Below are 26825 nucleotides of genomic sequence, written 5' to 3'. Positions count from 1 at the left end.
CGGCACCAAATAAAACCCCGGGCGCACTGACACTGGCATCGTGTCCACATTGCGGTGGGGAAAGAACAATGAAAATCCATTTAATCCTGAGCTGTCACAGGGGCTGGAAATAAAACACCCTTGCTGTTGTTCAGTGAACTTCCTCTCACAGTTTTCTCGTGGAATGCTGTTATCCCAGCAAGGTGTTTGCAGGTGGTTGGGATCTGTGCAAAGGCAGCCAAGGGGAGGAGGTCGGCGTGCCAGCAGCCGTGGGGATCACTGCTCCCACAGTGGCACACATTGTCTGTAACAAATCACACAGCTGAATTTTTTATTAATTCCCTTATTTCTTCTAGGACTATCAGAGTGAGAATCAGCTGTTCATGTCCATTCGGAGCACCTGTGAGATTTTTGTTCATGTGGAGAATTGTGCTCTGCTGGGGGAATGGACAGAGTCACCCGGAGATTTAAGGGTAACAAGCCCTGGGTGGGCAGGGGGGCTGTGCCTTCATCACTTCTGACGGGACGAGCGACTGAAGGCCTCTAGTGGCTGTTCTGTTAATGGCTGTTGCTCCTGGAGAGAGCCCTTCAAGTCTTTATTCTAAATGTATAGCTACATTATAGTTTCTGATAATACATTTTATACTATCCTGACATTATTTTTATTGACAGGCATCTTTCAGTAAGAAGAATTACAAAAAGAAAGATTAAACCTTGTGCGGTTTATTGTTTGTTTTTCTGATGTGGTCGTTTTATGTCTTTTTCCTTTTTTCTATTTAGCAGTGAATGATGGTGAGCTAGCAGCATTTTCTGAAACACGCAGACTAGCAATACCTGCCAACCTCTGTTGTGAGAGAGGGGGAGGGAGAGGAAGAGAGAAGGTTTTGGTACATGGAAGTAGGAACACATCTATAACAACATATATCAGCCTTCTTAAATGATGACACACAGTGTGTTTTAGACAGTCAAGCCTATATTTAATGGAAATGTAAGTAAATATAATTTGAAGTATTGTTATTTTCTGACATCATCTCTTTGGTCAGTATGGATTGGACACCTGCACTGAGGTATGTTGTTTAGCCAAATTGCTCATTTAATTTCATTATTATGCATACAGCTTTACTGACAGTACAAAGAGGAGAATATCAGATCTTTATGAAAATCATACTCAAAGAAATCATATTTTCCTTTGATAATTCATCTATATGAACGTCATGCAGTTATCTTGATCAAGAAATGGTATGAAAGCTTATAACCTTAGTCTTTCCTAACCTACAAAATACATTAATAAAGCACACATAAGAATATCATGCAGTTTAATATAAAATAAATATTTGCAGGTCATTTACATTGACAGAATCTTTGGATAAAACAAAAAGGAGGCAGATGCTTGGCTTATGTAGCTAAGAGTGTTACCTTCACCCTTTTACCTTCCTGGTATAAGGTCCCATGATGGGCCAAGTGCACACAGACAGGTCAGTGGGTCCACAGGAGTTCTGTTCACTCTTTCACCTGCAGAATGAAGCCTGGGCCAAATTCTGAAAAATGTCAAAGACTAGAAAAATATAATAAGTTCCTTTTTTCTTTTAATTTGGCATTTTCAATGCTTTCTGATAGAGCTGACACAGGCATTAATTATCTGTATATAGCTGCACTCCAAGCAATTTTATTTATTTAATATGTCTAGGACAATGGTTCACATTGTTATCATTGGAGTTAGCCAGAGAAGCAGTATAATGAAGTTATATTTCTTGAGTGCATTTTTGCTGACAACATTTTGTTACATATTTTGATGGAGTTAGGAAATGTGAACTGGATATATTTTCTGTTGGAAAATCTGATTGAAACTGAAATGCTTTTAGAAATATGCTATATTTTATTAGTACAATGTTGATATGTACAACACTGATATGTACAATATTAAAAGCAAAAATATGCTGTTAAAAATTAAATCTATTCAAATATATTGTTTCCAGAAAAAAATATCAGCTTCCTGCTGTTCCTTTTTTGTTAGGTACAACAGAATTTCTAAGTCTTTCAATTTTCCTGAGCTGAGAGTCCATTATACAAAGTACAAACATACAGATACCTGAATTGTCTATTTGAAGTTTTCTATGTATAAACAAAATTTTCCAAAATCAAAGAAACTTTTAAAAAGCAGCATGTATAATTCACTTCTAAAATAAAATTCCAAAGGAATATTAATTAACATGAGTATTACCTTCAATGCTACTCCTTACTGAGACATGATACAAGACTGGGCCAGTGTTTTTTTCTACACAAAATGCCAATGATGTCCATTCTAGCCATGAGATAATTTAAAGACCTTACTAAAGATGGACAAGGTACTTTCTTGTACATTTCTTCCCTGAAGCAGGGAGAAAACTGGCAGTCAGGTGAGGTTATGAAAGGTTTGTGTCCCTTCTTGATCCTATATGGCACTTGTGGTATTTTATGACCTATTCTTTACAGGGAAATGGCCAAAGGTGAAGAGCCACAAACACTCTCCAGGAAAATTTTAATAAAAACAATAAGGCTGTAGCACATGGAAAATAACACACAGACTAAAAATAATATGCTAAAACTGTAAAGACAAGTACTTACAGGTCAGAAAATGTAGGAATAGTATTTATTGTTGCCTACTGATGAGCACTGAAACACAGTCCTTAATTCCATAGTTCTCTAATCATATACTTTGATCCTAGACACGAGTGTCAGAACCTTTACTCAGAACCTTTACTCTTTTTCATTGCATGAGAAAGATCACACACATTTAATAGCCTTACAGTGTTTTATTTTGCCCCTGTTCTTCAGCATAGTAAAGCTATCAATGATTTTAATTGTCAGTGGCCTTTTCAGAGGACATGAAGGTGTTACCAGTTTTTTAAGGAAGAAGAAAGAGGTACAGAAACCTTAAGACTCAAAGTACCCACTAATATGGAATTTGGGATTCCCTTTCTGGCAGTATTTGGCATAATGCATTTCAGCTGATCAGGGTTGAGTTCCTGTGGGCATCAGCCATGGCTGAAACTTTCCACCCTTACAACATTTCAGATCACAGGTTCCAACTTCCAAGAGGAACTCAGAACAAAGACAGGAGTAATTGTGTTTTCCTGTTATTAGCATTCTTACCTGAAACATTTTGTTCCTGTTTCATAGTCTCCTTTCTCAGGTACTATAAATGTTCTGATTTCTAAAAAAACCAAGCAAAAGACCCAGAGGTCTGAGCAAACTGTTCTATCTCCCCAGCTGTGTTCTCAATCACACCATTAGAAACAGTTTAGGAAGAGTCCATTGTGTGCTAGTGAGGTGGCACAGGGAACTTCCATCACAGGAGGCAGTGAGTAGAGCATGAACAATATGTAGTACAGAAAGGCAAATTTATAGCAGCTACATTGGCTGCTGTTTAGGGTGAATCCTACAATTAGACATTAGGAAAAATCTCTTCATGAAAGGGGTTGTCAATATTGGAACAGGTGTCCATAGCTGAGTCACCATCCCTGCATGTATTGAAAATACATGTAGATGTGGCACTTAGGAGCACAGTTTAGTTGTGGTCTTAGCAGTGTTAGGCTAACATTTGAACTTGATGACCTAAAAGATCTTTGTGATGATTTGATGAAGTGCTTTGCCAACTCCTAACAGAAAACCCAAACTCACCTTCCTAATGCCCTGCTGAAATCCTCTATGCAGGGAATTCACCATTTCACCAATAGGTCATGAAAACTCATCTCTCATTTGACAGAATTATTAAGTGTTTTTTCACTTCAGAACCTGAGCTGAGAGAAAAGGAGAACTGGAAGCACCCATTTTATAGGAGGAGGATTCACTCTATCATTGTAGACCTTGGCACCCAGGGTTCCTGGCTTTCAGCAGCTAAATTTCAGATAAGATTTTCCATCTTTCCTAACCTGGAGGAAAGATCATTTATTGTCTTGGTTTTACAAGAGGAAACCCTTCGAAGTGTCCATTTTTCCCTTCAAAGCAATTAATTTTTTCAATCAGCAGCCAAGGGAACTCTGTTCCATCTCTTGCATTTCCACACTTGGGGCACATTGGCTCAATTGCTTAAAGGCCACAAGCAACATGTGGCAGGTGGTGCCCACCCCACAGCAGGACAAAGCCCACAGATAAATGCATATTTCCACTCAGATGAGTGCAGGGAAAACTACAGGCAGGCAAGGAGAGGGCTGTACAACCTTGTCCTCAGGCACAGGACAGTGGCTATTTCAGTCCGGGCTCGGGAGGACAGCCTGTCAGACAGATGCGTTGGCTCATACTGAGCTCAGTCCCACACTGCAGGAACTGCTCCAATTGCCATAGAGCACATCAAAAACAATGCATCACAGTACGCTGGGCTTTCCCCATGCCTCCTGCTGCCCATCTGCTGTGCTGCTTGCTCCCGCAGGCCTCCCACCACCACTTTTGCAACCCTCAGTCCTGAACCAACCCCTTCCCTTGTGCTATCCACTCAAGGCACCAGCCCCTGAGCTCTCTCTTCATGCCTTATTGCTGCTGTGCTGCCTTCTCCATCCCTGGTCCTGCAGGCCCCCCACTCCTGCTTTCCCTGCAAACCCCTCACTGTTCTCAGCCACCTCCACAGCCTGTTTGCTGACCTCTCCTTCCTACTCCGCCTTGCACGTCTCCTCTGTCCTGCCCTCGTGTTCCTCACTGCCTGCTCTCCCCCTCCCACTACAGCAATATATATATATATATATCCCACTACAGCAATATATATATATATATATATATATATATATATATATATATATATATATATATATCTATCTATATATATCTCTATATATGTCTCAGTTTTTGTATGCTGCATGTACAGGCCCAGGTTGAATGCAGAATTCAAACCATCCTGCAGAGACACAGGGTCAAGCAGCCTGGCAAGTACACAAGACCACGAGGCAGACTGATGGGACAAGCTGCAGCTCTTTCCCTCGGGAGACTCGCATACCTTGTGAAAATCGTGCGCACGGTAGTGTGCCTGAAAAGGATGTGTCATCACCTACATTTAACAGTGGTGTCAGCAGAGCAAATGGGACGAAGCGTGCACTGAAGGCATTTGAAGAAACAATTTTTCAGCTGCTTTTCTCAGTGCCAGATGATTCTGTTGTTCACTCCATCTCTCCGGGTGATGGCTGTAAACAGGGAGTCACACAGAAGACAAAGATGTTTTCTATCATATATGCTGGGGGAATCCAAAGTGGGGTAAGTGCAAACATGACCCTGATTCAAAACCAGTCTTTTCCTGGGAATCAGATTCAGCATTCTAGCTCAAAGACAGATTTTTCCCACAGATTCCCTGCAACACACCCCAGGCTACCAGGAGGGCAGATTCCAGGTGCAGGCTGTAGTTTAACAACTCAGACCATTGCAAACAGTAATCAGCTTTCACTCAAAAACATGTGCATGTGGGCTGCCTTATTGCTCAGATCAGTTTGGAAAACAGCTTTCTCAACAGTTGCTGGGGACATAATTATGCACATACACCCATAAGGCACAGGACAACCACTAGTCTAATGTATTTCAGTGGTGGGGGTGTTTGTGCTGCCTTACTTATCAAGACAGAAGAGTAAGAGGGAGTGAAGAAGCGAATGGGCTCTGATAATGCTGCTGATGGGAAGATAGTATGGATGCATCCTGGAAGGGGAGTCAGGGGGGAGTCAGGTAAACCTGCCTGCAGGGAAGGACTGGGGGCAAAAACACATCTGAGTGCAAATAAGAACATTTCTGAACTAACAAATTTCTCAACCTTTAATGAAAAGAAAGAATGCTCACCTTTGTGCATGGATCCTGGTGCTCTATTTTATTATACAGAGAAGATGCCACTGGGTGCCAAAGGTGCAGCAGACTTGGGACTTATTGCTCCTTCTGCCTACCTGAATCACACTAAAGTAAGGAAGACATTGGGGGAAAATAAATCTTATTGAATAAATGTCATTCTAATTCCCAGTTTTCTTTTCTTCCTACACAGCCAATACTTTTTAATCATCTCATGTCAGTACAATGTCATGTTCTGTATTAACAGCATGAGATGAACCTGCTTATCTTTGACAGCACAGACTATTCCTGCCAGGGTTTTGCCCAAAGCAAGTGCTTTTTCACGTCTCTGCAGACTGGCCACTTCCTCATTTCTCCACACCAAATAGATAAACTGCTTTGTACGCAAGGACGGGCTTAATGCTCCTGCTTTCCCAGAGCTGCTCTTATTCCTCAGGAAGAATCTCAGTCTGCTTTACAAACATTGCCAACAGATTTACAAACTATATATAGAAATCGTTTCACTTGCTACTGATGTACAGACATAGGGTGACCACAGCAGCTGTTTGGAATTACATCGCAATATTGCTCAACAGGTTTGGAAAGGAAGTAGAGGCCACTGTATTGCAAAGAAAGTAACAGAGAAACTGCTGTATGCACAGAAAATGTGGGGTTTGGAAGGATAATTTCAGTGGGATGCAGTTAGCCTACTACTTTTTAAAAAATGAAGCATCATAAAATAGGTAAAAATTACCAATGTAAGAACTGTATTATTTATGGTGGTATTTGCAAATACACTGTAATATGCATGTCCGTATCAGGTAGTTATTAAATTATAAGTGATTGTGAAAACTGCATGGATTTCATCCTTTGTTAATACCTGGCAGACAATTCTCCCATGTAACTTAGCCAAACCTATGGTTTGTCATTCAGTTTAAAAAATTACTCTATTTCTTTATACACAAGAGAGCAAAACAGGTAGTTACTATATTTAGCATTTCCTTTGTCACTTATTTTTAACAGTGTGTGTTTATGAAGATTTTTTTTAAAAGGAGATGCCAGCAATATAAACAAGTTACATACTTCATAGAGAATTAAATACATGCAACAGTACTAACCAGGTAAATTCTCTATTTTCTTTAATTATGTCGGGGGTTTGTTTTGTTTTTATTTTTTTGTTAGTCCATATTAATGACAACAGAAGTTCTGCCAATATCTACCATGCACAGCAAATGTGGACAAATGGCAATGGGTTTGCCCAATCAGATGTAGAGATTTCTACTGAAAATGTGAACTTTGAAAATTAAATGAAAATACATTGAACATGTCACCAGAGCTACACTGTTATATCATTCTTATGACTACTAACCATTCACTAATATATTTTTTTAGCTTTTCTGGAGAACCCCAGCTCCCTCAGACATTCCTCATAAGACTTATGTTCCAGACCCTGGAAGTGACGGAAAAACAAAAGAGATAAAACCTGTTCTACAGAGATAAATCAAAACAAATTATATCCATGCAAGCCATAGCCAAACCATGGATATTTTAGTAGAGTTTTTTTCCTGCCCCAAGTAAGGGTCATAAAAAATCCCTTTACCTTACCCCAAGCTAGACACAAAAGAGCCTGTGACTTTGTGACGGTGTTTCTCCATGTGTGACTCGTGCACTGATGGCAATAGTCTGAAAGGGCAGCTCAGCACTTAGAGCCCATGTCAGAACACAGACTGCTGCAGTAAAATTGCTGCTCACCTCCCACCTCAGCCTCACCCCGGCCTTGATACCCAGAACAAGCTCTGCCATGCCAGCTCCCAAAATTAGATGGCAGCCAGCGTACAGAGCTTTATGGATGACCCACACACAACATTATGGCTTCTACAGGGAACAGCTCATCATATACAGGACTCGTGGCGATGGTTTTCTCCCTCCTGCACTGAGCTCTGAAAACACTCACAGCTACAAACTCTATCCCACGGGTGCTGAAAAGGCTAAAGGCTGATGTAACCACTGTTGAATGTCTGGCTCCTTGGAGAGCTCACAGCCTGGTGCAGCTGCTTGTGTCAGATTTTATGAGAAATAGAAACCAAATTATACCTTTGATTTCAAACATTGTCCCCAAATTGATAGGAGGCCCTATCCCACAGCATGCCTGATTCAGTGCCAGGGCATTTAATTACTTGTAGACAACATTGCCCGGGGGTGGGCATGCCATGGAATTGGGTTGCGATGGAACAGCCTGTGGGACACACCCAAATAGTCGAGAAAATTAAATGCTAGTGTTGCAAGGGTTCAATCACAGTGCAAGTAGGGAAAATAAAAATGTTTTTTCCTACCAATTTATTCTTCCAGCTGGGAATGAAGCCTTTGTGTCTTTTCACACAACCACCAGCTCTGGCCCAGTTACATTTCCTGGTTCTACCACCACATAGTCAAGTCCATAAAAAGTAGCATCAAATGGTCTGGCTGCAAAATATGGGAGTCAAAAGAGTTGTGTTCAATTCCTAGCTGTGCCATAAGCCTGACATGGGGAAAATAGCTCCATGACTATCTCACCTCATATTTCATTTAAAATAAAGTTTTGCTTTTCCCTCCATTCAGTTCATGGTTGCCTTGAAAATATAAAAGACACTTTCTCATAATGCTGTACTTGCTTTAGAGTTGAGGAGGATGGGGGTGGGAAGGAAGGGAAGCAAGGGTGGGCAGAAGTCTTTAATAAATAAACAACTTCAATGGTGAAGGATAGAAAAGCTTTATATCAGTATCACTCCACCTCCTATAAAAGGCAACCAAACAAAAAAAGGGCTTGGCTGTACTGATTAAAAGATAAACACAACCAGTACCATGTCTTTTTAGCTTACCTAGTAATATTCAAATGACTAGTTCATGGTATTTTAAACACTTGGGGCAATGCTCAGTGCTACATCTGAATGCTTTGATGCTACAGGCAATGTAACTACTGCCTGATGCTTGTATGAAGTCCTAAATATAAACCTTTGCCCGTGAACTAAAATTACTAATGGAATTTGGCTCTAGCCACAGAAAGGGTTTAAAATCTCCTATCTAAAGCCTTATTTGATCATGTTTCCTTTGCTGGTTGCAGTATACTGTATCAGATATGCAATTACCTAAATTCTTCTGTTGTGGTCACTGTATTAATTAAAATTACCACAATTTAAGATTTACTATGATCAGGCCCATATTTCTAATTAAGAATTCCCACAAAGAAGTATCAGTTTATAGGTTAGGAAGCATACATGTATTTATCCTGTTATGTCCAGGAGGTATTGGCCAGTAGAGCCTTGACTTGCAGTCAGCTGTGTTGGGCTCACTGGGCACTCTGTGCTCAGGCCATGCCTGCAGTCACCAGTCACCTTAGGGCATCCTTCTGTCAGGGGCCTGGCTCAGATGCCAGATGCCTAGAAATTTTTCAAAAGTGACTAAATTAATATTTTTCATCCTGGTCAAAATTCCTGGCAAAATCCCCAGAAGTTATGTCTTGGAAAGCTACATGAATAATAGCCCTACTGAGAGCAGAAGGAGGAATGAAGCCTTCTGTTAAACCTTCTTCGTATCCCAGACCAGTAATTTTCACTTCTTCCATTTGCTCCAGTGAATCTGTCATGAAGAAGGACACAAAAAGGACCAATCTAGCTGCCTTGGGAAGTGGAATTTACATGTCTGACTCAGAAGTTAGGTCTTATATGATGATGACATTCAGCAAGTAAGGAGAAATTCTGAAGAACATGGAAAGCGAGTTCAGGGGTAGGGCAGAAGCATACTGGAGCTGAGTTTTGGTTTCTGTGAATATGTGTATGTGTAATAAACAGCAAATCTCTCAAATAACAGGATGCCCAGAGTTGTTGTGGCTGCCCCATCCCTGGAAGTGTTCAAGGCCAAGTTGCAGATGGCTTTGAGAAACTTGTTTTAATGCAAAGTGTCCCCACCCATGGTAGGGGGGTAGGAACTAAATGATCTTTAAGGTCCTTTCCAACACAATAATTTGATAAATGTGGGTTTAGCTAAATGGATTATGCCCTGTGTAATCCTGATATCCACCAATTGAAATATCTTCTTAGTTGGGAGGGTCTGTATTTTTTTCTTTCCTCAAGATGGAACAGATGCTAGAAAAACAAAGGGAGTAACTGCAAATAATTTTTAATTAAATATCTTTAAATTTATTCTGTTGGATGTTTTCTTCTCTAAATGTGCAGAAACATACTGTGCAGTGCATGACAGCATGACTGAGGGTGAGTCTGTTAAAGAACTGGTCTGCCAAAACTCTGGAATGAAAATTAAAGTTACAATATTTCTTAACCAAGGGGATATGCTCCTTGATTTCCTGGTTTGCTCATCAAAATCTACTCTTTGTTTAAAAGAGCCTACCTAAAGTCTCTTAAATTTTGCCAAGCCTTGAAACATGCACACACCGAAGTTGTACCTGGGACCAAACACTTTGCAAAAATACCTAAAAATAATCATTTAGATGTTTGAAGAATTTTACATAGGACCATGTGTAATCTATAAAAAACACAAGCCACTTTTCCAGCTAAATGTCTCAGTCACAGAACAGCAATAACCTCACAAAACTGAAACAGAGAACACATCAAGCCATAATTTCAAAATCTGTGCAGAGAAATGCCAAAGAACACATTTTAAAGTAATTACAGAAGATAATTTAAACAAAGTCCTAGCAATGGCCTTCAACAGTCAAATTGATACCTAGGTAGGTTACTTTAAAATTCATTTTCTTCCATGTTTAGCCTTTGTGAACCCTTAATTTATGCAACCAGGCTTGAAGGCAAAAAAAAAAAATGCTGTAATCTGTGGCTCTGTTTTGTTCAACAGAAATATTTCTTTGGAAACACATCTAATCCACTAGTTAGGAAAAGAACAGAAATTCCAGAATCTTTCCTTATGATTTCTTAAAATTTCCTTTCTAAATTTCTAATATACTAATGAAAATAAATAATAAAACCACCTCACCACCATATGTACATCATTTTCTCTACCTCAGAGAGGAAAATGAGGAATGGCTATTTTATCTTTAGAGTGTTTTCAAAAAATTATTTTGACAGTATGTTAATCTTAATTCAACACTATAAACCAGAGTGTTTCAATCTGGCTAATGAAAAGAGCCAAGTGAAGAGAAGCAAGGAATGTATGTATTTATTAGTTTATTATTTATTGAAGAAGTAGTCCAACTGGGAATAGGCTCGAGCTCTGGAGCTGGCCACACAAAAGAATTTCCAAAGATACCCTGACACATAAAAGTCCAAACACATCTTCACATTATATCCATGACTGAGCAACAGCCTCAGCATCATGTCACCATTCAAAGAATACCAAATGCACTGGGGAAATGTGTATCATTAAGCAACAAAATTAGCAGTTGACATCTGCTCCACAAGATAGGAGTAGTTTTACAATTCCATGGCTGTCAGCTCTCACTGCTACAAGAACACAGTTTAAAGGATCCTTGTTTGGATTTGCTCCTGCTTTGAGCAATATTTTGGTGCAAAGAATCTCATTACTAGAAACAGCATGACAAAGTGCAGTCTCTCTTCTGTCATCATAAGTATTTGAAGTTATGTGTTCAGACAAGAGAGTGTTGACATCCAAACCATTTTCAATGACAAGCTCTAGACACTGGTTCTGGCTGTCTACAGCAGAATGAACAGTGCTTGACCCACTTTCCTGGATTAAAGTTTGGGATGTGGCTGCAAAGAGATACTTCCTGCCCCTAAAAAACTGTCAACAAAACTAGGCAGGTGTAACTTCCTTACAGGATGAAAATAACCCTCATCCATCTATGTTCTTAGTTACTACCTAGACATCTTACAAAGAATCAAAACACAGAAACATCAGTTTTGAGTACTCTCAAATAAGATGTGTTTAAGTCGTTTCAGTGGTTTTCACTTAATTCTAAGGAACGTGTTTTGCATTTTGCTTAGTTTCTGCTAAAAAGAAAAGTTAATTAAATCTAATCAAACAGAGGTATTTCTGAAATAGAAATGTACCTGAATATACATTTGCAAGTTTACCACAAACATCTTTGATGTAACCTTGTGCCACATTGTTTCTTAGAGAAAATGTAAAGTCCAAGCTCATACTCACAGGTGATGCCCCTCATAAGCCATTTTGTGTAAGGGAAGCAGCCCTGCCTCACCAGGCTCATTGCCACTTCCTCCAGATTTCAGAAGCAGAGCTCTGCAGTCTAGACTGAGTCATCGAGCTGCTTAAAACAATACTGGTACACGATCATCTGCTAAGGCCTTGACATGTCCACCTCAAAGGAGAATATAGAACTTATATTCAAAGTGATTTATAGATCATCATAAAAACAAACCCAGAGTACCTTCCTCCTTATTTTCAGATATATTTAAGTTAAAGCTTTACTAAAGCACGGAATATTTTTTGTGACAAATATAAAACCCAAAATCAAAATAAGAGGTGTACAGACACAAGTTCAAGTGCTCACCTGAGCGGGCTCTGCTTTGACTGTAAGCACTACAACTGAGGACTTTAGAACTGACATATTTCAAATATACTTCAGTAATTAATACCAATATAATTCCAAACGTGGAAGGAAAGGTAGGAGGCAGGGATTGAGTGGAGTAAAGAGAAACACAGAAGGGCAAGAAGAGCACGTATAGCAAACTCTCCTTGACTGAAAGGGATTGCTTTCAACTCTGCCACTCCTCTCACATGCATTACAGAAACATGTAAGCATCACTCTAGTCCAGCAGAAACACTCACATACGCTTCCTTTCCTTCCAGCTACTTTCCTCTTTTTTTCCTGAAAGACCTCAGCACTCAGGCAAGATGTATGCCAGTGCAGAGGTGAATTTCTCTTTTCCTGACTACATATCATTATGATTAAGATGCTCCAGCACATCACAGTGATCACATTCAGTCGTAACCCCTAATGGTCTTATCCAATATTTGTCCTTAATGTTCACATTTCCATCATTCTTCAGAATGTCAACAATGTCTTTGCATCTCTGTTTTGCAGCTTCTTGCATTGTTGACCAATAAGTTTCTCTTTGTAAATCATGGTATTGGGATAAACACCCTTTTCCAGGATCATTTGCCCATTTTCCACAAAGCAAGTTTTTGCTGCCAAAGTTAGTGCTGTTTTCCATTGCATGTTTTTTATTGCCACGTTGATTCATAAGATGCTAGAGGTAAGAAAGTGAAAAAAAGATACAACAAAATAAAGCACAAAGCTGTTAACACATACACATATATCAGAAATCCTTAAATGCTAAGTTTTAATTACAAGTATTTGTAATTATGTTCACCTAACCAGTTCTGCCAAACACACTGAATACTGAATAGAAATTCTTGCCTTGTCTGTAAGCTTCTGAACAAAATGTTAAAAATGGTCCAAATTTATTTGTTGGTGTAAACTGATGCAACTTTTCCAAAACCAGAAATTTGTTGGAACATTTAAACAGCATAAGCAAGATGCTTCATGGAGGACTTGATCATACTTCTTTCAGTTAACATTTCTAGCCTACATTGATGTCTACATTATTCTATATTTCTTTGTTGCTCCCCTTATCTTATGGGATATTTTAACCTTTCTTGCCATCTAAAGTGACTTCAAATACTTGTGGAATTGGCTGAACTGCAACCTTGTGCAGTGGAAACCACTCTCTTTGATCAGTTTCCTTCAAAGCATATGTCAGGTTCACAAGTCCTTGAAGCCCAGATACTTGACCTTACAAACTTGAATGGATAAACATGATGCAGTTGAAAAACAATATGTCAAAAGCTCAGATTTGCAAAGGGACTATTTTATTTAATTTTAGAGTGTCATTTTTGTTTTGTTGTTTGTTTGTTTGTTTTGTTCTGTTCTGTTTTTACCCCAGGACACCTTGCTTCATGGATGTTACAATTTTCCTGTTGTTCTCATGAGGTGATACAATAAAATGGTCTCATCTCATGTCATTAATTATCTCTTTTAATGGTCCTTAATATATTAAAACCCCCCAAAACAAACCCCAAACACTCACAAATATTGTTTTATCTTTATACTGACAAAGCACAGTGTATTAAAGAAGAAAAAGGTGTTTGGACTCCCCGCACTATTTCTGCAGTCATGAAGTTTAAGGGACATTCACGTGAGTTTGGTACACAAGGTCAGGCCATGGCCAAGCCATGCCACCTATTATTTTCAAGGTGTGAGAGTCATTGAAATGCTCAGTGGATTAGTAACAGAGTATGTCAAACCTTTTAACTATAGTCATCAACTTAATTCAGTCTGTTCATATCACCAACTGTAACTGTGGCTTATGTTCACTATGCTTTTTCCTCATGATATCACACCAACCAACCACCTTACTAGTAAATTCTCATTATAACTGAAAGGTCAGGAATTATCTCTTTACAACATCTTCTAGGTTTTTGAACTGTAAAATGCAGTCTTTATATGTTGTAAAACAGACAGAAATAAAAATGTTTTAAGTTAATACATGCTGTACCTACCTAGGTTTTTCCAAATGAGTTTTGGGTTTTGATAGTTTCAAAATAGTTTGACTGTTTGATTCAATCTTAGTGGCTTAACCCATTTGTCTTGTTGAATCTTTTTATTTATTTTTAAACTACTACTTCCACAGTTTGTGCAATCATGTGCTCTTTCTAGCACACTGAACACTTATCATCCTCAAAATGTTGCACAAATATTACACAACTATACTAAGTCCGTATTGTATGTTTGTCACAGCTCATGGTTCTAGTCATCCTGCAAATAGAGAAGAAACATTGGAAATGCTACTTGGAAGAAATCTTCTGAAACTTATTTTCAAGGGGAAGAGTTAATCAACTTTCTCTTCAGACTAGTTTCTGCACTGCTCTTGTGAGCAGTAAGTCACTCAAAGTACCATAGCCAGTATTATAATCCCATCCACAAATACCTTACAAGTTAGTATATTATGATAAAGCTTGCAAACCAAAATTAAATTAGTAAGGGCTTACATTTAGATTGACTCAGAAACTAACTGAAAACTAACTGACTAAAGGTCTTTTGGATTCAGACTCCCACATAATACAGTTTCTCACCTTTTCCAATGTGCACTGGAATCATGGCCTGGGTTTTCAACTGCAAGGAAACAAGTTTGAAGGAAGATGTTAAAAATCTCTACGTCAATCCCATTTTCTCTGATGGAGAAAATATACAGCTTGGGTCTTGAGTGCCATCTCTGAGCACAAAAAAGGAGTCCAAGAATAATAAAAGAATATTTACAAACACATTTTCATTTAGGGCTTAGAAAAACAGATCTTTCTGTTGTTCATAAAGGAGAAGCTTTTCTGAAGGTTCTCTTCTCTGTCCCTTCCTATTGTGTCCATAGTCAAGGTTTCAGCATAAAGGCCAAAAGAACATTTAACATGGAAGTTGGACTGAGGAACTGCTCATCACAATGTGGACACATGTACTACTCTCCCTCATCTCTTATGGGCAATACACTCCATTGACAGGCAGAAGAATTCTGAGGCAAGATTCTTTAACGCATTTTTCCTCTCATTCTCATTAACACTTCTCAAATTCTGATGGCACCTTACAGCTTCCATCACTTAACTCACAAATACACTCCTGTTATGAACACTCACAAACCTTTCAGAGAGCAAAGATAAAATTTCTCCTGGACTAGCAGTTTCAGAAATATACATCAATGAACATAACTGCAACCTCAAACTGCCATCAGCTAAAAGGAAAGTACATTTTAGAGCACATGAATATCTCATTGGCAGCTAAGAGGTGCTCCTAATGAAACAGTTAATTTACGTGAGATAATTTATTAAGGAGAAATATGTAACATTCATTAACTTATTTCCTCCACAACTGCTTTAAGACAAAAGTTACCTTCCCCTTTTTCATACCTTTCATTTTGAAACCCTCACTTTGAAGATTTTATACCATTGATAAAACTTTTTTTTTAATGAATCAGGATCACCCTATTGGATACATGGAGGGACCTTCATGCTCTGCCAGCCTTACTGAAGTTGCTGTCCTTAGGAAAGTTGAGAACTATTATATTCCAGCCCATCATGTTATATTTACCCCAGAGCCTGAACTGAAAAGGCTCCTGAAGACTTGCACAGACCTCAGATCACACCCTCACACTGCAAAATCTCTGAAAAAAAAAAGTCAGTTTAGTATATTAAAAAGACATTTTAGCAATGTTCACATATGGTCTATTCCTGCCAGATGATAAATACGCTCTTAACATCAGTGTTTCCAGGAAGAGTTAAGAACACTAAGTAAGATACTTTTTTTAGTAATAAAATAGTTTTATTTTCATTAAGAATGTATTTCCTTTCTATGACTCCTTTCTCTCCAAAAGATAAGAGGAATAAACCAGTTTAGAGGCCACCCCAGAAAATTTTCTTGGGTCACATAGTTTCCATATCCAAAACCTTCTCCTGCTTTGCTACATTCCCCTGAGTGATTTCACCAGAGGCATCATAAAGCTCTTGAACACAAACTTAACCAGAAAGGGCTCAGATGAGCAGTGTTTCAGAATTGCTGTGTGTACTATTTTCAAATTATCTTATTCCACAAAAATCCATACACTGTAAAATGAGAAAGTTGGTTAGTAGCAAGTGACTGTGACAGGGTAGAGTCAGTGTGAGGCAAAGAGCTCCCCAGAGCTGGACACGCTGCCAAAGGGTCTACAGGCACTCCAAGAGCCTGATTTGCTGTATCACTGCTGGTAATACACTGTGCTGGGGTGACAAGGGCTGACCAAAGCATGGATGTTCCACAGGGATCACAGGGAACAAAACAGCATGGCTGATACACCGAGCAGCAACAGAAACATCGCTGCTCCCTTACGTGATGTGGCAATGAAAAGGCTAAAAAGCTCAGCAGGAAAATCTTCTTCCATTCACCCTCTGGCACTTTCTCAACTGCCAGACGCACACACTAGATCACTGGAAACAATTGCAAACCCTTACTCTAAATAAGTTGTAGTTTTTTATATTACAAAGAAGATTTTCCTGAAACAACATTTTGAGTAGCCTGATATTTTTCTGATACTTTTTATATTCATACCTGAAACACTAGACATTACTCCTTGATGTTCTATTTAGAAAAAATGTTTTTCTCTCTAAATTACTGTTTTCTCATTAGAAAAAATATGAGCTACTTGCTAATCATGGAAGTTGCATCTTTCCTTGGAAAGATATGTATCAAGCATTTATCACTTTTAAACACATAAAGTTACGTGAGAGTTAATGCTATTCTAATTTCTTATCCTTAAAATAAACTAGACAATCTTAGCTTTATTCTATAAATAGGAGGCCCTTAGGCATGCACAGAGGTTATTCATAGCAATGAAAGAATTACTAGCAACCTAAATTTGGACTCAGTCTCTGAAGTATTACGTTTTTAAACTATTTCTCTGTTAGTTTAATTGGCGAGCACAGCACAGTCTCACCATTTCAACCCATTATCTTGCCAGTGCTACTCTGGGGCCTGAATTTTGAGCAGCCAGGAACAGTGCCCTGCAAGCTGAGGTGTCCTGTGATACTTCTAAAATTAAATACGCAGTTGTTAGATAAATTAAGGTCTGACCTTGTACAACTGTAACATAAGCAGACTCGACCCTCAGGAAAGAATTACACATGACTTCTCTAAAATCTCATCAAATGTAACACGAGGTCTGGGGATATAAGAGTATCTGTGTCCCCATTGGTTAAACTACTCCCATTAAGAAAATTAAGTATTTGCCAATTATTCTCAAGCACTACGTTAACAACATATGGGAGCATATTTACATAAATCACAACAAATTTGAGAAGGTTTAGCCTTCAACTAGTTGCAGATCCCACCATATTACATCACCAAACACTAATCTCTCTCTCTGAGGCTGACATGATCAAAGCTTTATAGATTCAATAACAGACAATTACAGTACTTATTTAACCAGTTTAGTAACTTGAAGATGGACAAAGAAGCAGGAAGCATGGCCCCACAGACAGCAGTGAGGAAAATACAGAATAACTCCAGAGTAAGATCAAGAACAGCAGTACCCAGCAAGCTAAACCCAGGCATGGGATGAGGAAGAAGCTGGAAATGCCACTGATTCAAAACCTGTGTTGTTCTTGCTTTAACCAATTAGTTATCATTTTTACCATAATGAACAGACAATAAGGGTACACAACAAACTGAAAAAAACCCCAAAACTTCCATCTTGTATTTCATTGTTCTAATGAAATTAAATTTTACAGTGAACTCCTCTGTGACTTTTGACTTGCATTTATAGAACCATAAAAGTGCAAGCTTAACTAAAGCACTACATGCATTTCAATCTTTGAACATGAGATCAACAAAACCATTTAATGATGATAAGCAATATTCACTGCAACTTCTTTGGCCAATGCAACCTAACTAAAGGTGGCACACCCCTAAAAAACCCCAGTATAACAGAAGCAGACAGAAGCAATGCTGAGATCCTGTTCTACTGCTAGCTATGAGATTATATGAAGAGAGATATATTCTTATCTAATTTAAAAATGAAAAACATGCATTTTTAATACATATAAAGAACACAAATGTTGTAATTATTTACTTTCAGTTCTTTCATTTTCTGTACATAACCAAGACACCATCAGAATTAGTACATATCCACATTACAAACATATAATTGTTTTGATTTTCAGATATTTTTAATAACATTGTGCATGAAGTGCCTGATTCCACTCACACATAATTACTAGATATAAATCCATCAATTATGTTTCATGCAGAATAAATAAGTTTTAGTTGTATATACACCACATCACATGGCAATTTGAGATATAATATCATGCAATAAATTCATTGGTGAGACAAACATGAGAAGGAGAGCTATAGCATGGCCTTCTTAAGTTACCTGCAAACTGAATATTAATACATAGGATACTAGTCATAACAGAACCCGCGGTGTAAAACAAATAATAACTGTGAAATGCTATGTGGGAGGTTTGGGGTTTTTTTGTTTGTTTGTTTTCAAAGTCAGTACACTGATAATACTTTGTAAGTTTCAGCTTTGTTATATTTTAAAATAAATCATGCATTGAAATGGGATTTGACCAGTTTGGAGAACTTCCCACAGTACCACTTTGAGATGGGTTTAATGAAGATTTTCATCAACAATGCCTGTTGTTTTTCACTTTGTTTGGATGTGGCAAGCACTCCCACGTGCTTAGGCTGTCCAAAGTCCCTTAGAACTACTGCTGGAATGACACTGACTGTGCTAAAAGATTGCCAGGGGCAGAACCATTGGTGCTGTGCTCTGTCAGTGTCACCAGGAGACAGATCATCTGATTGGACCATCACAGAGAAGGGGAAAATACAGGGCTGGTCCAATAAAAAAAAAGGCATGAACTTTTAAAGACTGGCATTTTGGAAAGAAAGAATTTCAGTACCTAGGAAAGAAATTCCAGCTGTTTCCGATGCAATTGCAAAGAACACAGGTGCAGGGAAACACAAATCCTGCATACTGATGTAAACTGTATGAGGCACTGTGCTTTAGTTGCAGACTGGAGGAAGTGCTTGTTTTATCAAAGCACTGGCTTCCAGGGAAAAACCTGATATTCTGAGACTCAGCTGGGGGAGTTTGCTTACCAGTTATGAAAAAGAGGAGCTCAAGAGCAGGACAAAGGAATTATAAAGAACGAGTTGTCCAGAGTAAGATACAAACTTACAATGTGATTATTATAAAGTATTACTGCGGAAAACTCACACTTTAAGCTAGCAACTAAGCATACGACTTAATAGAGGGAAAACTGGATCTTCAAATGAACATCATATTCACCTCAACCAATAATTTAAACTGTCTTTTCATTGCTCTTTTGTCCCACTGTCTCTACCTCAAGGTGCTTAATTAAGTTCCCTGTTTTCTATTTTCTGCCTAGTTCTGTTTTAGGGCATTTTTTGCTTTTCTAAGCGATCCCACGAAAGGACCCCGAGCCGGGCACTCCCGCCGCAGCCATTACCCGCAGCGGCCCCGCGCACGCGCACTGCTGCCGGCCCGCCGGCCGGGGCCGCTGCGGCGCATGCGCAGCCCGGCGCCCTCTGCTGCGTCCTCTGCGGGCGCCGCGAGCGCGGCCATGGCGGGGGCGCTGAGGAAGGTGAGGCGCCGCCGAGGGCCGGGAGCCGCGTCCTGCTCTTGCGGCGGGCCGGCATTTCTGGGGGCGGGCAAGGAGTGCCTCAGCCGTGCCGTGAGAGCGGGCGGCCACCCTGCTAGGGAGAGGCCGAGGGCAGCGCAGGGCCTGGGTGACCTCCCCGGCAGCCGGGGGCGGCGGGCCCGCGGTGTGGGGCGGCTGGAGCCGGGGGCACCGGAGCTGTGCCAGCGGCTGCTCGGTGCGCATCAGGCACGGCAGCGCCAGGATGGCGAAGGAGGGATTGTCCCGCTCTGCTCTGCACTGAGGCGGCCTCAACTAGAATGTTTGATCACCGCGGTCTGAGAAAGATATTAAGCTATTAGAGAGCATCCAAAGGAGGGCAGCGGAGATGGTGATGGTCCTGTAGGGGAAGCCCTGTGAGGAGCGGGTGAGTCATTGGTCTGCTCAGCCTGGAGAAGAGGAGGCTGAGAGGAGACCTCACTGCAGTTACAGCGTTCTCATGAGGTGAAGAGGAGGGGCAGACACTGATCTCTGTGGTGACCAGTGAGAGAACCCGAACAAATGTCCTGAAGTTCTGTCATGGAGGTTCAGGTTGGATGTTAGAAAAAGATTCTTCACCCAGGGGGTGTTTGGGCACCGAACAGGCTCCCCAGGGCAGTGGTCACAGCACCAGCCTGACAGAATTCAGGAAGTGTTTAGACAATGCTCTCGGGCACATGGTGTGATTCCAGGGAATGGTGCTGTGCAGGGCCAGGAGTCAGGCTTGATGCTTGGGGGTCCCTTCCAACTCAGGATATAAGGTGAACTGTTCCCTCTTGGAGCACTGGAACTCTGGGATAATGGGCATATGGCAGGAGGTAAGGCTGGTGTCATGGAATGATCCCTGTCAGGTGTATATTGAGTCAAAACAAAATGATTAGTGTGGAAATGGATGCTTAGGTGTGTTAAGTATGTTTATGCTCTCTCTGCAGACCACTGGACTTGTAGGACTGGCTGTAGCTGAGAACCCTCATGAGGTATGTAACATATCTCATTCTGTAGTAATGGAAACTCTCAGTGAGCTCTAAGGTTTTTGTGATGTGTTTGCATGGGTAGGTATGCAGTATATCTTAACCTGGTTCCAGCTTTATGAAATAATTAAAATTGTGCACTGTGATAAAGGTTTAATGCATGTCATTATAAGTCATTTTACACATGTACTTTTTGTGGCATGCACTGATTTCAAAAACCTCTCTAGTATTAGTATCTTTATGAACCAATATTTGACTTCTTTCATCAGTAATTCCAAAACAAAGAACTCTTTAAATTCATTTCTTCATAAATATAATTCCTGCTTCTCAGGCAAAAAGATTTTTGCTGCTTTGCTGTGTAAGCAAGTATTGAAATAACTTACACTAAAGGGCTGGCCTAGTCTTAGATGATAGAGACTCGCCACGTGCAAAGCCACACCAAGGCCCTGGGATGGCAAGCAGTGCTGAGATAGGAATACTTGAGTGGTACCAGGAAACTGTGTCAGGTGGTTCTTGTAGCAATATGTGGCTTTCTTTTTACCTCCTCAGGCTCACTAGTGTAAGTATGTTTGTCACATCATGCTTATTCAGGAGGCATTAGCTTTGAAAGAATTTCAGTGATTTTTTAAAGTTCTCCACTTTGAAATTTCTTATTATATAGCAATTCTATTTCAAAAATGCTTTTTGACTCCAATACTTAAGAATGCTGTAAAAAAGAACCCTTGGAAAAAATCACTATTTGGTTGAAATTATTCTAGCTGAGTCTACAGCCTTGTCAGATACCTTCTGGGTGAACTTAATACATTTTAGTTTTTTTCAGCAACTTAAAGCTAAGAGTAAAGTACTCGACAAGGGTTTAGTTGAAGTTCAGATTCTTTGCCAATTGTTTTTTTGTTTTCTGTTTTTTCTTCCTCGTACTTCTTTTAGTATTCTGCTTCTATTTCTTATTGTTCCTATGGGACACCCATACCTTGTCAGATAGATACAATTACTTATTCACCACAATGTGTCCTTTATCCCTGCATTTAAATCCAGCAATAAAAGTTTCAGGTTTAATTTAAATCTATTTGTTAACCAGAACTTTGCACCAGCATGAGGAAAAGTGACAAAAAACCCTCCATTATAATCTCTCTGTATCTACTCAGATAAATTTTCAGTATCTGATGGGTTAGACATGAATTTGCCTCTTTTTTCTCTCTTTTTTTTTTTAAGAGCACTTTATGGTCTTTATTGTTTTTCATTTTGCATCAAGTGTGTTCAGATTGCAATTGTCTTTGTTTTTTCATGGTTCTTTTTTTCCTTTGAGGAATGTGACAGCAGGAATTTTTCAGTCCTGAGAAATACCTGCTTTACCCAAGATAGAGTTCAGTGGCTCAGTCTTAATTATTAGTTGATCTTACACTTCTGCATTGAATACCGTGTTTTGTGTATAGATAGTAGCTTAGCAGGTTTGGTAGGACAAGAAGTTAAATAATTGCAGTTGTGTATTTTAACCATGTCTTGTGATCACTTCAGCGCCTGCGAATACTGTACACAAAAATCCTTGGTGTCCTGGAAAACATTCCCAAAGATGCAGCCTACAGGAAATACACGGAGCAGATTGTAAATGAGCGATTTGATTTGGTTAAAAAGGTAAGTACAGTGCTAATTCATTAATGCTGCTCATTAAAAAAAACATCATAGGATGAGAAAAGTGATTTTTGGAGTGCCTGGCTGTTTCTTAGGTGCACATGTAACTTTCAGGTATCAGTTCAGAAACAGTTGAAGTATCTAGGTTTGTTTTTGTTATTGACTAGGATATTTTGATGTGATATTGACTGGGATATTTGGATATTTTGGTATGAAAAGAAATTGTTAATTTCCTGCTGATGTTTCATGATAAAGTGGTAATTTTCACACACTTTGACAAGAAAAAGTATGTGCTCTTGCCAGTGTAGTATCTTAGCACAAGCCTCGTCTTTAATATTTAAGACCACTTCTTGTTACATTAAACTCTGCAATACTGTTACTGTGTATTTAGGGTGATAATTGAAAGCTTGCATATAGTTCTATAAAAATCTAAGAATAAGACTTTTTTCAAAGATAAAAACTAAAGCCTTTATCTGCTGATATTTCTTTGGATTCAGTAAATAGCATTCATTCTTTGTATTTATCATTGAGGGTTTGATGTTTGCTTCTCAGTAAGAAATGAGTGTGAGATTTCTTTCATAATGTAAAATTATATAAGCCAGCTGATTTGATAGTAGTTCTGAGAAAGATTGGAGTGTGATCTAGTTAAATTATTGTTTTCATGCTTCTCATGGGCTTTCTACTCTCACTAAAACATTTTATTGTATGTATTTAAACACACAGGAGTCTGATGTGCAAAAACTACAGGACAAACTGAACTGTGGTCAGATAGAAGAAGTCATTGTACAGGTAAAGAGGGGAAATTTGAGATGACATGCAAATTTAGCTGTGTTTTTTAGTGCTCCTTGGGCTGAGCTTTTGTTCAGAAAATTGGAAGTTTCGTGTATCTTCCTTTGCTGCAATACAGTCAAGCAGAAGAAAAACCCCTGATAACAAATTGTCATGTAGTGATGGGATGGCCTTGCTAAAACCTAAGAAATTAACAGCTGTTTCTTGCATTATGCTTACAGATATGCATGTATACCTACATTGCTTCTTACAGAGTCTAAATCAGTGAAAAGGGCAGGAGAGGATTGAATAATACTGGGGGTAATCCAAACCAAGTGGAAAATATCATGAAGTTGTCATTGGGAATGTCTCTCTGAACAGAATATCTGTTTGGGTATTTAGGGGTGATGGGATTTTTTTTAAAAAACAACCCCCAAAAGCATGCAGTTCCTTTGATATTTATAGGTAAAATTTGTGGTAGCCTGTGATCATGATAGATAGTGACATCACTGAGGTAATTAACTGACATAGAGGTAATTAATATTTTGGCAATTGTATAATATTTAAGACTTTGTGTATGGTGTTTATTAACAGGCTGAAAATGAGCTGTCCCTGGCAAGAAAAATGATACAGTGGAAACCATGGGAGCCTCTAGTTGAAGAACCTCCTTCTAATCAGTGGAGATGGCCAATATAATTTTCAAAATGGAGTAACCTCTTGAAAGTCAAAAGAAAAAATTAATTATTAACCTATTGTTACTGACAGTTGTCTTTAAATTAAAGATAATCACTTAATTAAAATATATTTTGTCCGCTTAATTTAGCAGTCTAAAGGCTGCTGACAATTTCTTGGAGAAATGGTTTTAAGAAAATTCTTTCTGGCATACCTACAACCTTTTGTTTATTTAATTTTTTGCATTTTATATTAACAAGGTACTTGCGTCTTATGCTGAGTTGTTTTTATAATCTGTATTTCTATGTTAAAAATACAGATATTATAGGCTACTTGAAATCAAAATCCAAGTTGTAGAAAAGTATGATGATTTTGTCCCACCTTTGGCTATGTATTTTTGCTACTCCCTGACAAGGTCTTAATGGCCATGCAGATACTACAGTGAGGGATTTAATGCTTCCCAAAAACAACAGGATTTTAGGTTTCAGCTGAATCTCTGTCCTGAACTGACTGACCCTACTGCCCACATAACTAAACACTATTTTTGGCTTGTGGGAGGTACTGGGGAGATGGGAAAGGTGAGGCGGAGAAAGAAGACTGCCACTCGGATTGATGGCAGCAGCAGGTTCCTTGTTAACAGGTAGGTTACCATGCTTGGCATAACACCTGTGGCACAGACCTTGGCGCTGGCATCTTTGGAGCCATTATGCAGATATTGGTCTATTGTTGATTCACATCTTGAGTGTTACATGTTGCAGGAAATGGGCTGACATCAGGCTGGCTACCAGTCACCAGCTGGGTCCCACAGGGCTCCATCATAGGCCCAGCGCCCTTCAGTATGTTCATTAAGACTTAGATGCAGGACAGGAAGGGATTCTCAGTAAAATTGCTGATGACACTACTTTGGGAGGAGCTGTTGGCTCCCTCGAAGGCAGAGAGGCCTTGTGGAGAGACCTCAACAGGTTAGAGATCACCATAGGAACTTAAAGAGACAAGTGCTGGATTCTGCACCTGGGATGGGGCAACCCTGGTAGCAACACTGAGGAATAAGACACTGGAAAGCTGTGCTGCAGAAAGAGACCTGGGGGTCCTGGTCAATGGCTAGTTGAATGTGAGCCAGCAGTGCCCTGGCAGCCAGGAGGGCCAACCCTGTCCTGGGGGGCATCACCAGCCAGGCAAGGGAGGGGATTGTCCTGCTCTGCTCTGAGCTGGGGCAGCCTCACCTTGAGTGCTGGGGCAGTTTTGGGCACCACAAGAAAGATAAAGAGATTTTGGAGAGTGTCCAAAGGAGGGCAAGGAAGCTGGTGAAGGGCCCTGAGGGGCAGCCATATGAGGAGTGGCTGAGGTCAGTGGAGCAGAGGAGACTGAGGGGAGACCTCATTGTGGTCTTCAACATTCTCACAAGGGGAAGTGGAAGAGCAGGGACTCATCTCTGGTGACCAGTGACAGGACCCAAGGGAGCAGCATGAAGCTGTATCACAAGGGGTCTAAGTTTGCTGTTAGGAAATGTTTTTCAACCAGAGGGTGGTTGTGCACTGAGATTAGCTCAGTTAAAGCGTGGGGCTAATCACACCAGGGTGTGGGTTCAGTCTCTGGATGGGCTGTTCATTTAAGAGTTGGACTTGATGGTCCCTTGCAGGTCCCTTCCAACTCAGAATATTCTGTGATCTGGGAATTCAGGATATTCTGTGATTCTTTTGAAATCTTATGTTTAGAGATTTAATCTTATAAATCCCGAACAAAATGTCCAAACTAGATCTAAGGGTACTGTGCAGGTTTGCCTTTACTGATGTTTTTTTCAAGACCACTAGCAACATTCCTGCAAGTTTAAAGACAGGAATATAGCTATATCACAAAAATCTGCAGTTTAATAAGCATTTGTATATGCACTACTAACATTACACAACATACTTGGTCACAGCTGTTTTTTCATAGTTTTTAGGCTTATAAATTTACTTGTGACATGATTATTATAAATGGATTAATTACAAATTTATATTTTATGCAATGGTATTTGGGGGTAGGTCAATAGAAGAGAAAACCAGTATTCCCAAGGTATTCACTACAGAAACTATTTTCAGTGCATTCTTTAGCATTGGGTTTTCCCCTCCAACTATCATTACTATAATTACATAAATATTTTAAATTTTGAAAAATTAAGAAGTGAAAAATACTTATTTTTATTGTTTGGTTTTGAAGGATTTTTCAGTCTTGACCAAGATAGAAGCTGGTCTTTTCCTAAGTAAAACCACTAGATGGCATTCCAGAAGAGGACTTTGCTAAAGTCAACAAATACAATTTTCACATGAGAAATAGTAAGGGATTACAGACTTGAATGAGGGCCAATGCTGTCACATGAGTAATGAAAATTAATGGTTTTTGGTAATAAGTATTGAGCTGACCTGAGAGAAATCAAAATAAATAAATAAATAAATAAAAAGTACAACAAACAAAGTCTAGTATAAATGATAGAGACATGAAATACTGGAGGTAGGGGGAGAAGGAGTTTCCAGAATATGGTAGCAACAATTGGAATTCTTTCTACTCTTCCATAACTGAGACATTTGCTGAACTTGTTCAATTCTTTTCTCTACTTCTAAAGATATATTTGTCATGTGATTTAAAACAGTTCTCCTATAAGCTTATTAATTGTCCTCCAGGGGAGAGGAAGTTTTTTTCATGGCCCACTGCTGCTGAAATTTGATATATGGCCTTTTAAAACTGAGTTTCACAAATGAAAACATACTCTCATCTTCCTTTCACAAATGCGCATCTGTGTCCTCCATACAGGTCCTAATTTATTCTGAGAGGAATATGCTAGCAAGGTATAATTTGAAGGCTAACTAATGATGTTGCTTGATTTTTCTCCTTTAATTGTTGGAA

General features: G+C 39.3%; 2 protein-coding genes across 3 annotated transcripts; one reads left to right on the top strand and one right to left on the bottom strand.

Moving 5' to 3' along the window:
- Positions 1-8125: 8125 nt before the first annotated feature.
- On the bottom strand, positions 8126-14839 carry ASB15 (ankyrin repeat and SOCS box containing 15). The gene is given in 14 exon segments (XM_071422045.1): positions 8126-8214; positions 9277-9366; positions 10253-10341; positions 10926-11020; positions 11022-11095; positions 11098-11136; positions 11139-11491; positions 11866-12039; positions 12622-12793; positions 12796-12888; positions 12891-12929; positions 13343-13474; positions 13631-13690; positions 14815-14839. Coding segments are annotated over 14 exon segments (1524 nt in total).
- Positions 14840-19772: 4933 nt separating this feature from the next.
- On the top strand, positions 19773-24072 carry NDUFA5 (NADH:ubiquinone oxidoreductase subunit A5). Of its 2 annotated transcripts, none has more exons than XM_071423768.1 (5): positions 19773-19869; positions 20835-20879; positions 22389-22505; positions 23226-23291; positions 23865-24072. In XM_071423768.1, exons 1-5 carry the CDS (start codon positions 19795-19797, stop codon positions 23964-23966), a joined length of 405 nt encoding a protein of 134 aa, XP_071279869.1. In that variant the 5' UTR covers positions 19773-19794; the 3' UTR covers positions 23967-24072. The 2 variants fall into 2 exon arrangements, with proteins under 2 accessions (XP_071279869.1, XP_071279870.1); XM_071423769.1 differs by lacking the exon at positions 19773-19869 and adding an exon at positions 20545-20720.
- The last annotated feature ends 2753 nt before the right edge of the window (positions 24073-26825 follow it).

The sequence above is a fragment of the Agelaius tricolor genome, unplaced genomic scaffold (assembly GCF_023055355.1).
Source record: "Agelaius tricolor isolate 1412-34295 unplaced genomic scaffold, bAgeTri1.0.p SCAF_3, whole genome shotgun sequence".
In the NCBI taxonomy this organism is placed as follows: Eukaryota; Metazoa; Chordata; class Aves; order Passeriformes; family Icteridae; genus Agelaius; species Agelaius tricolor.
Note: the sequence above shows the minus strand (reverse complement) of the source record. Positions and strands in the feature narration are given on the sequence as shown.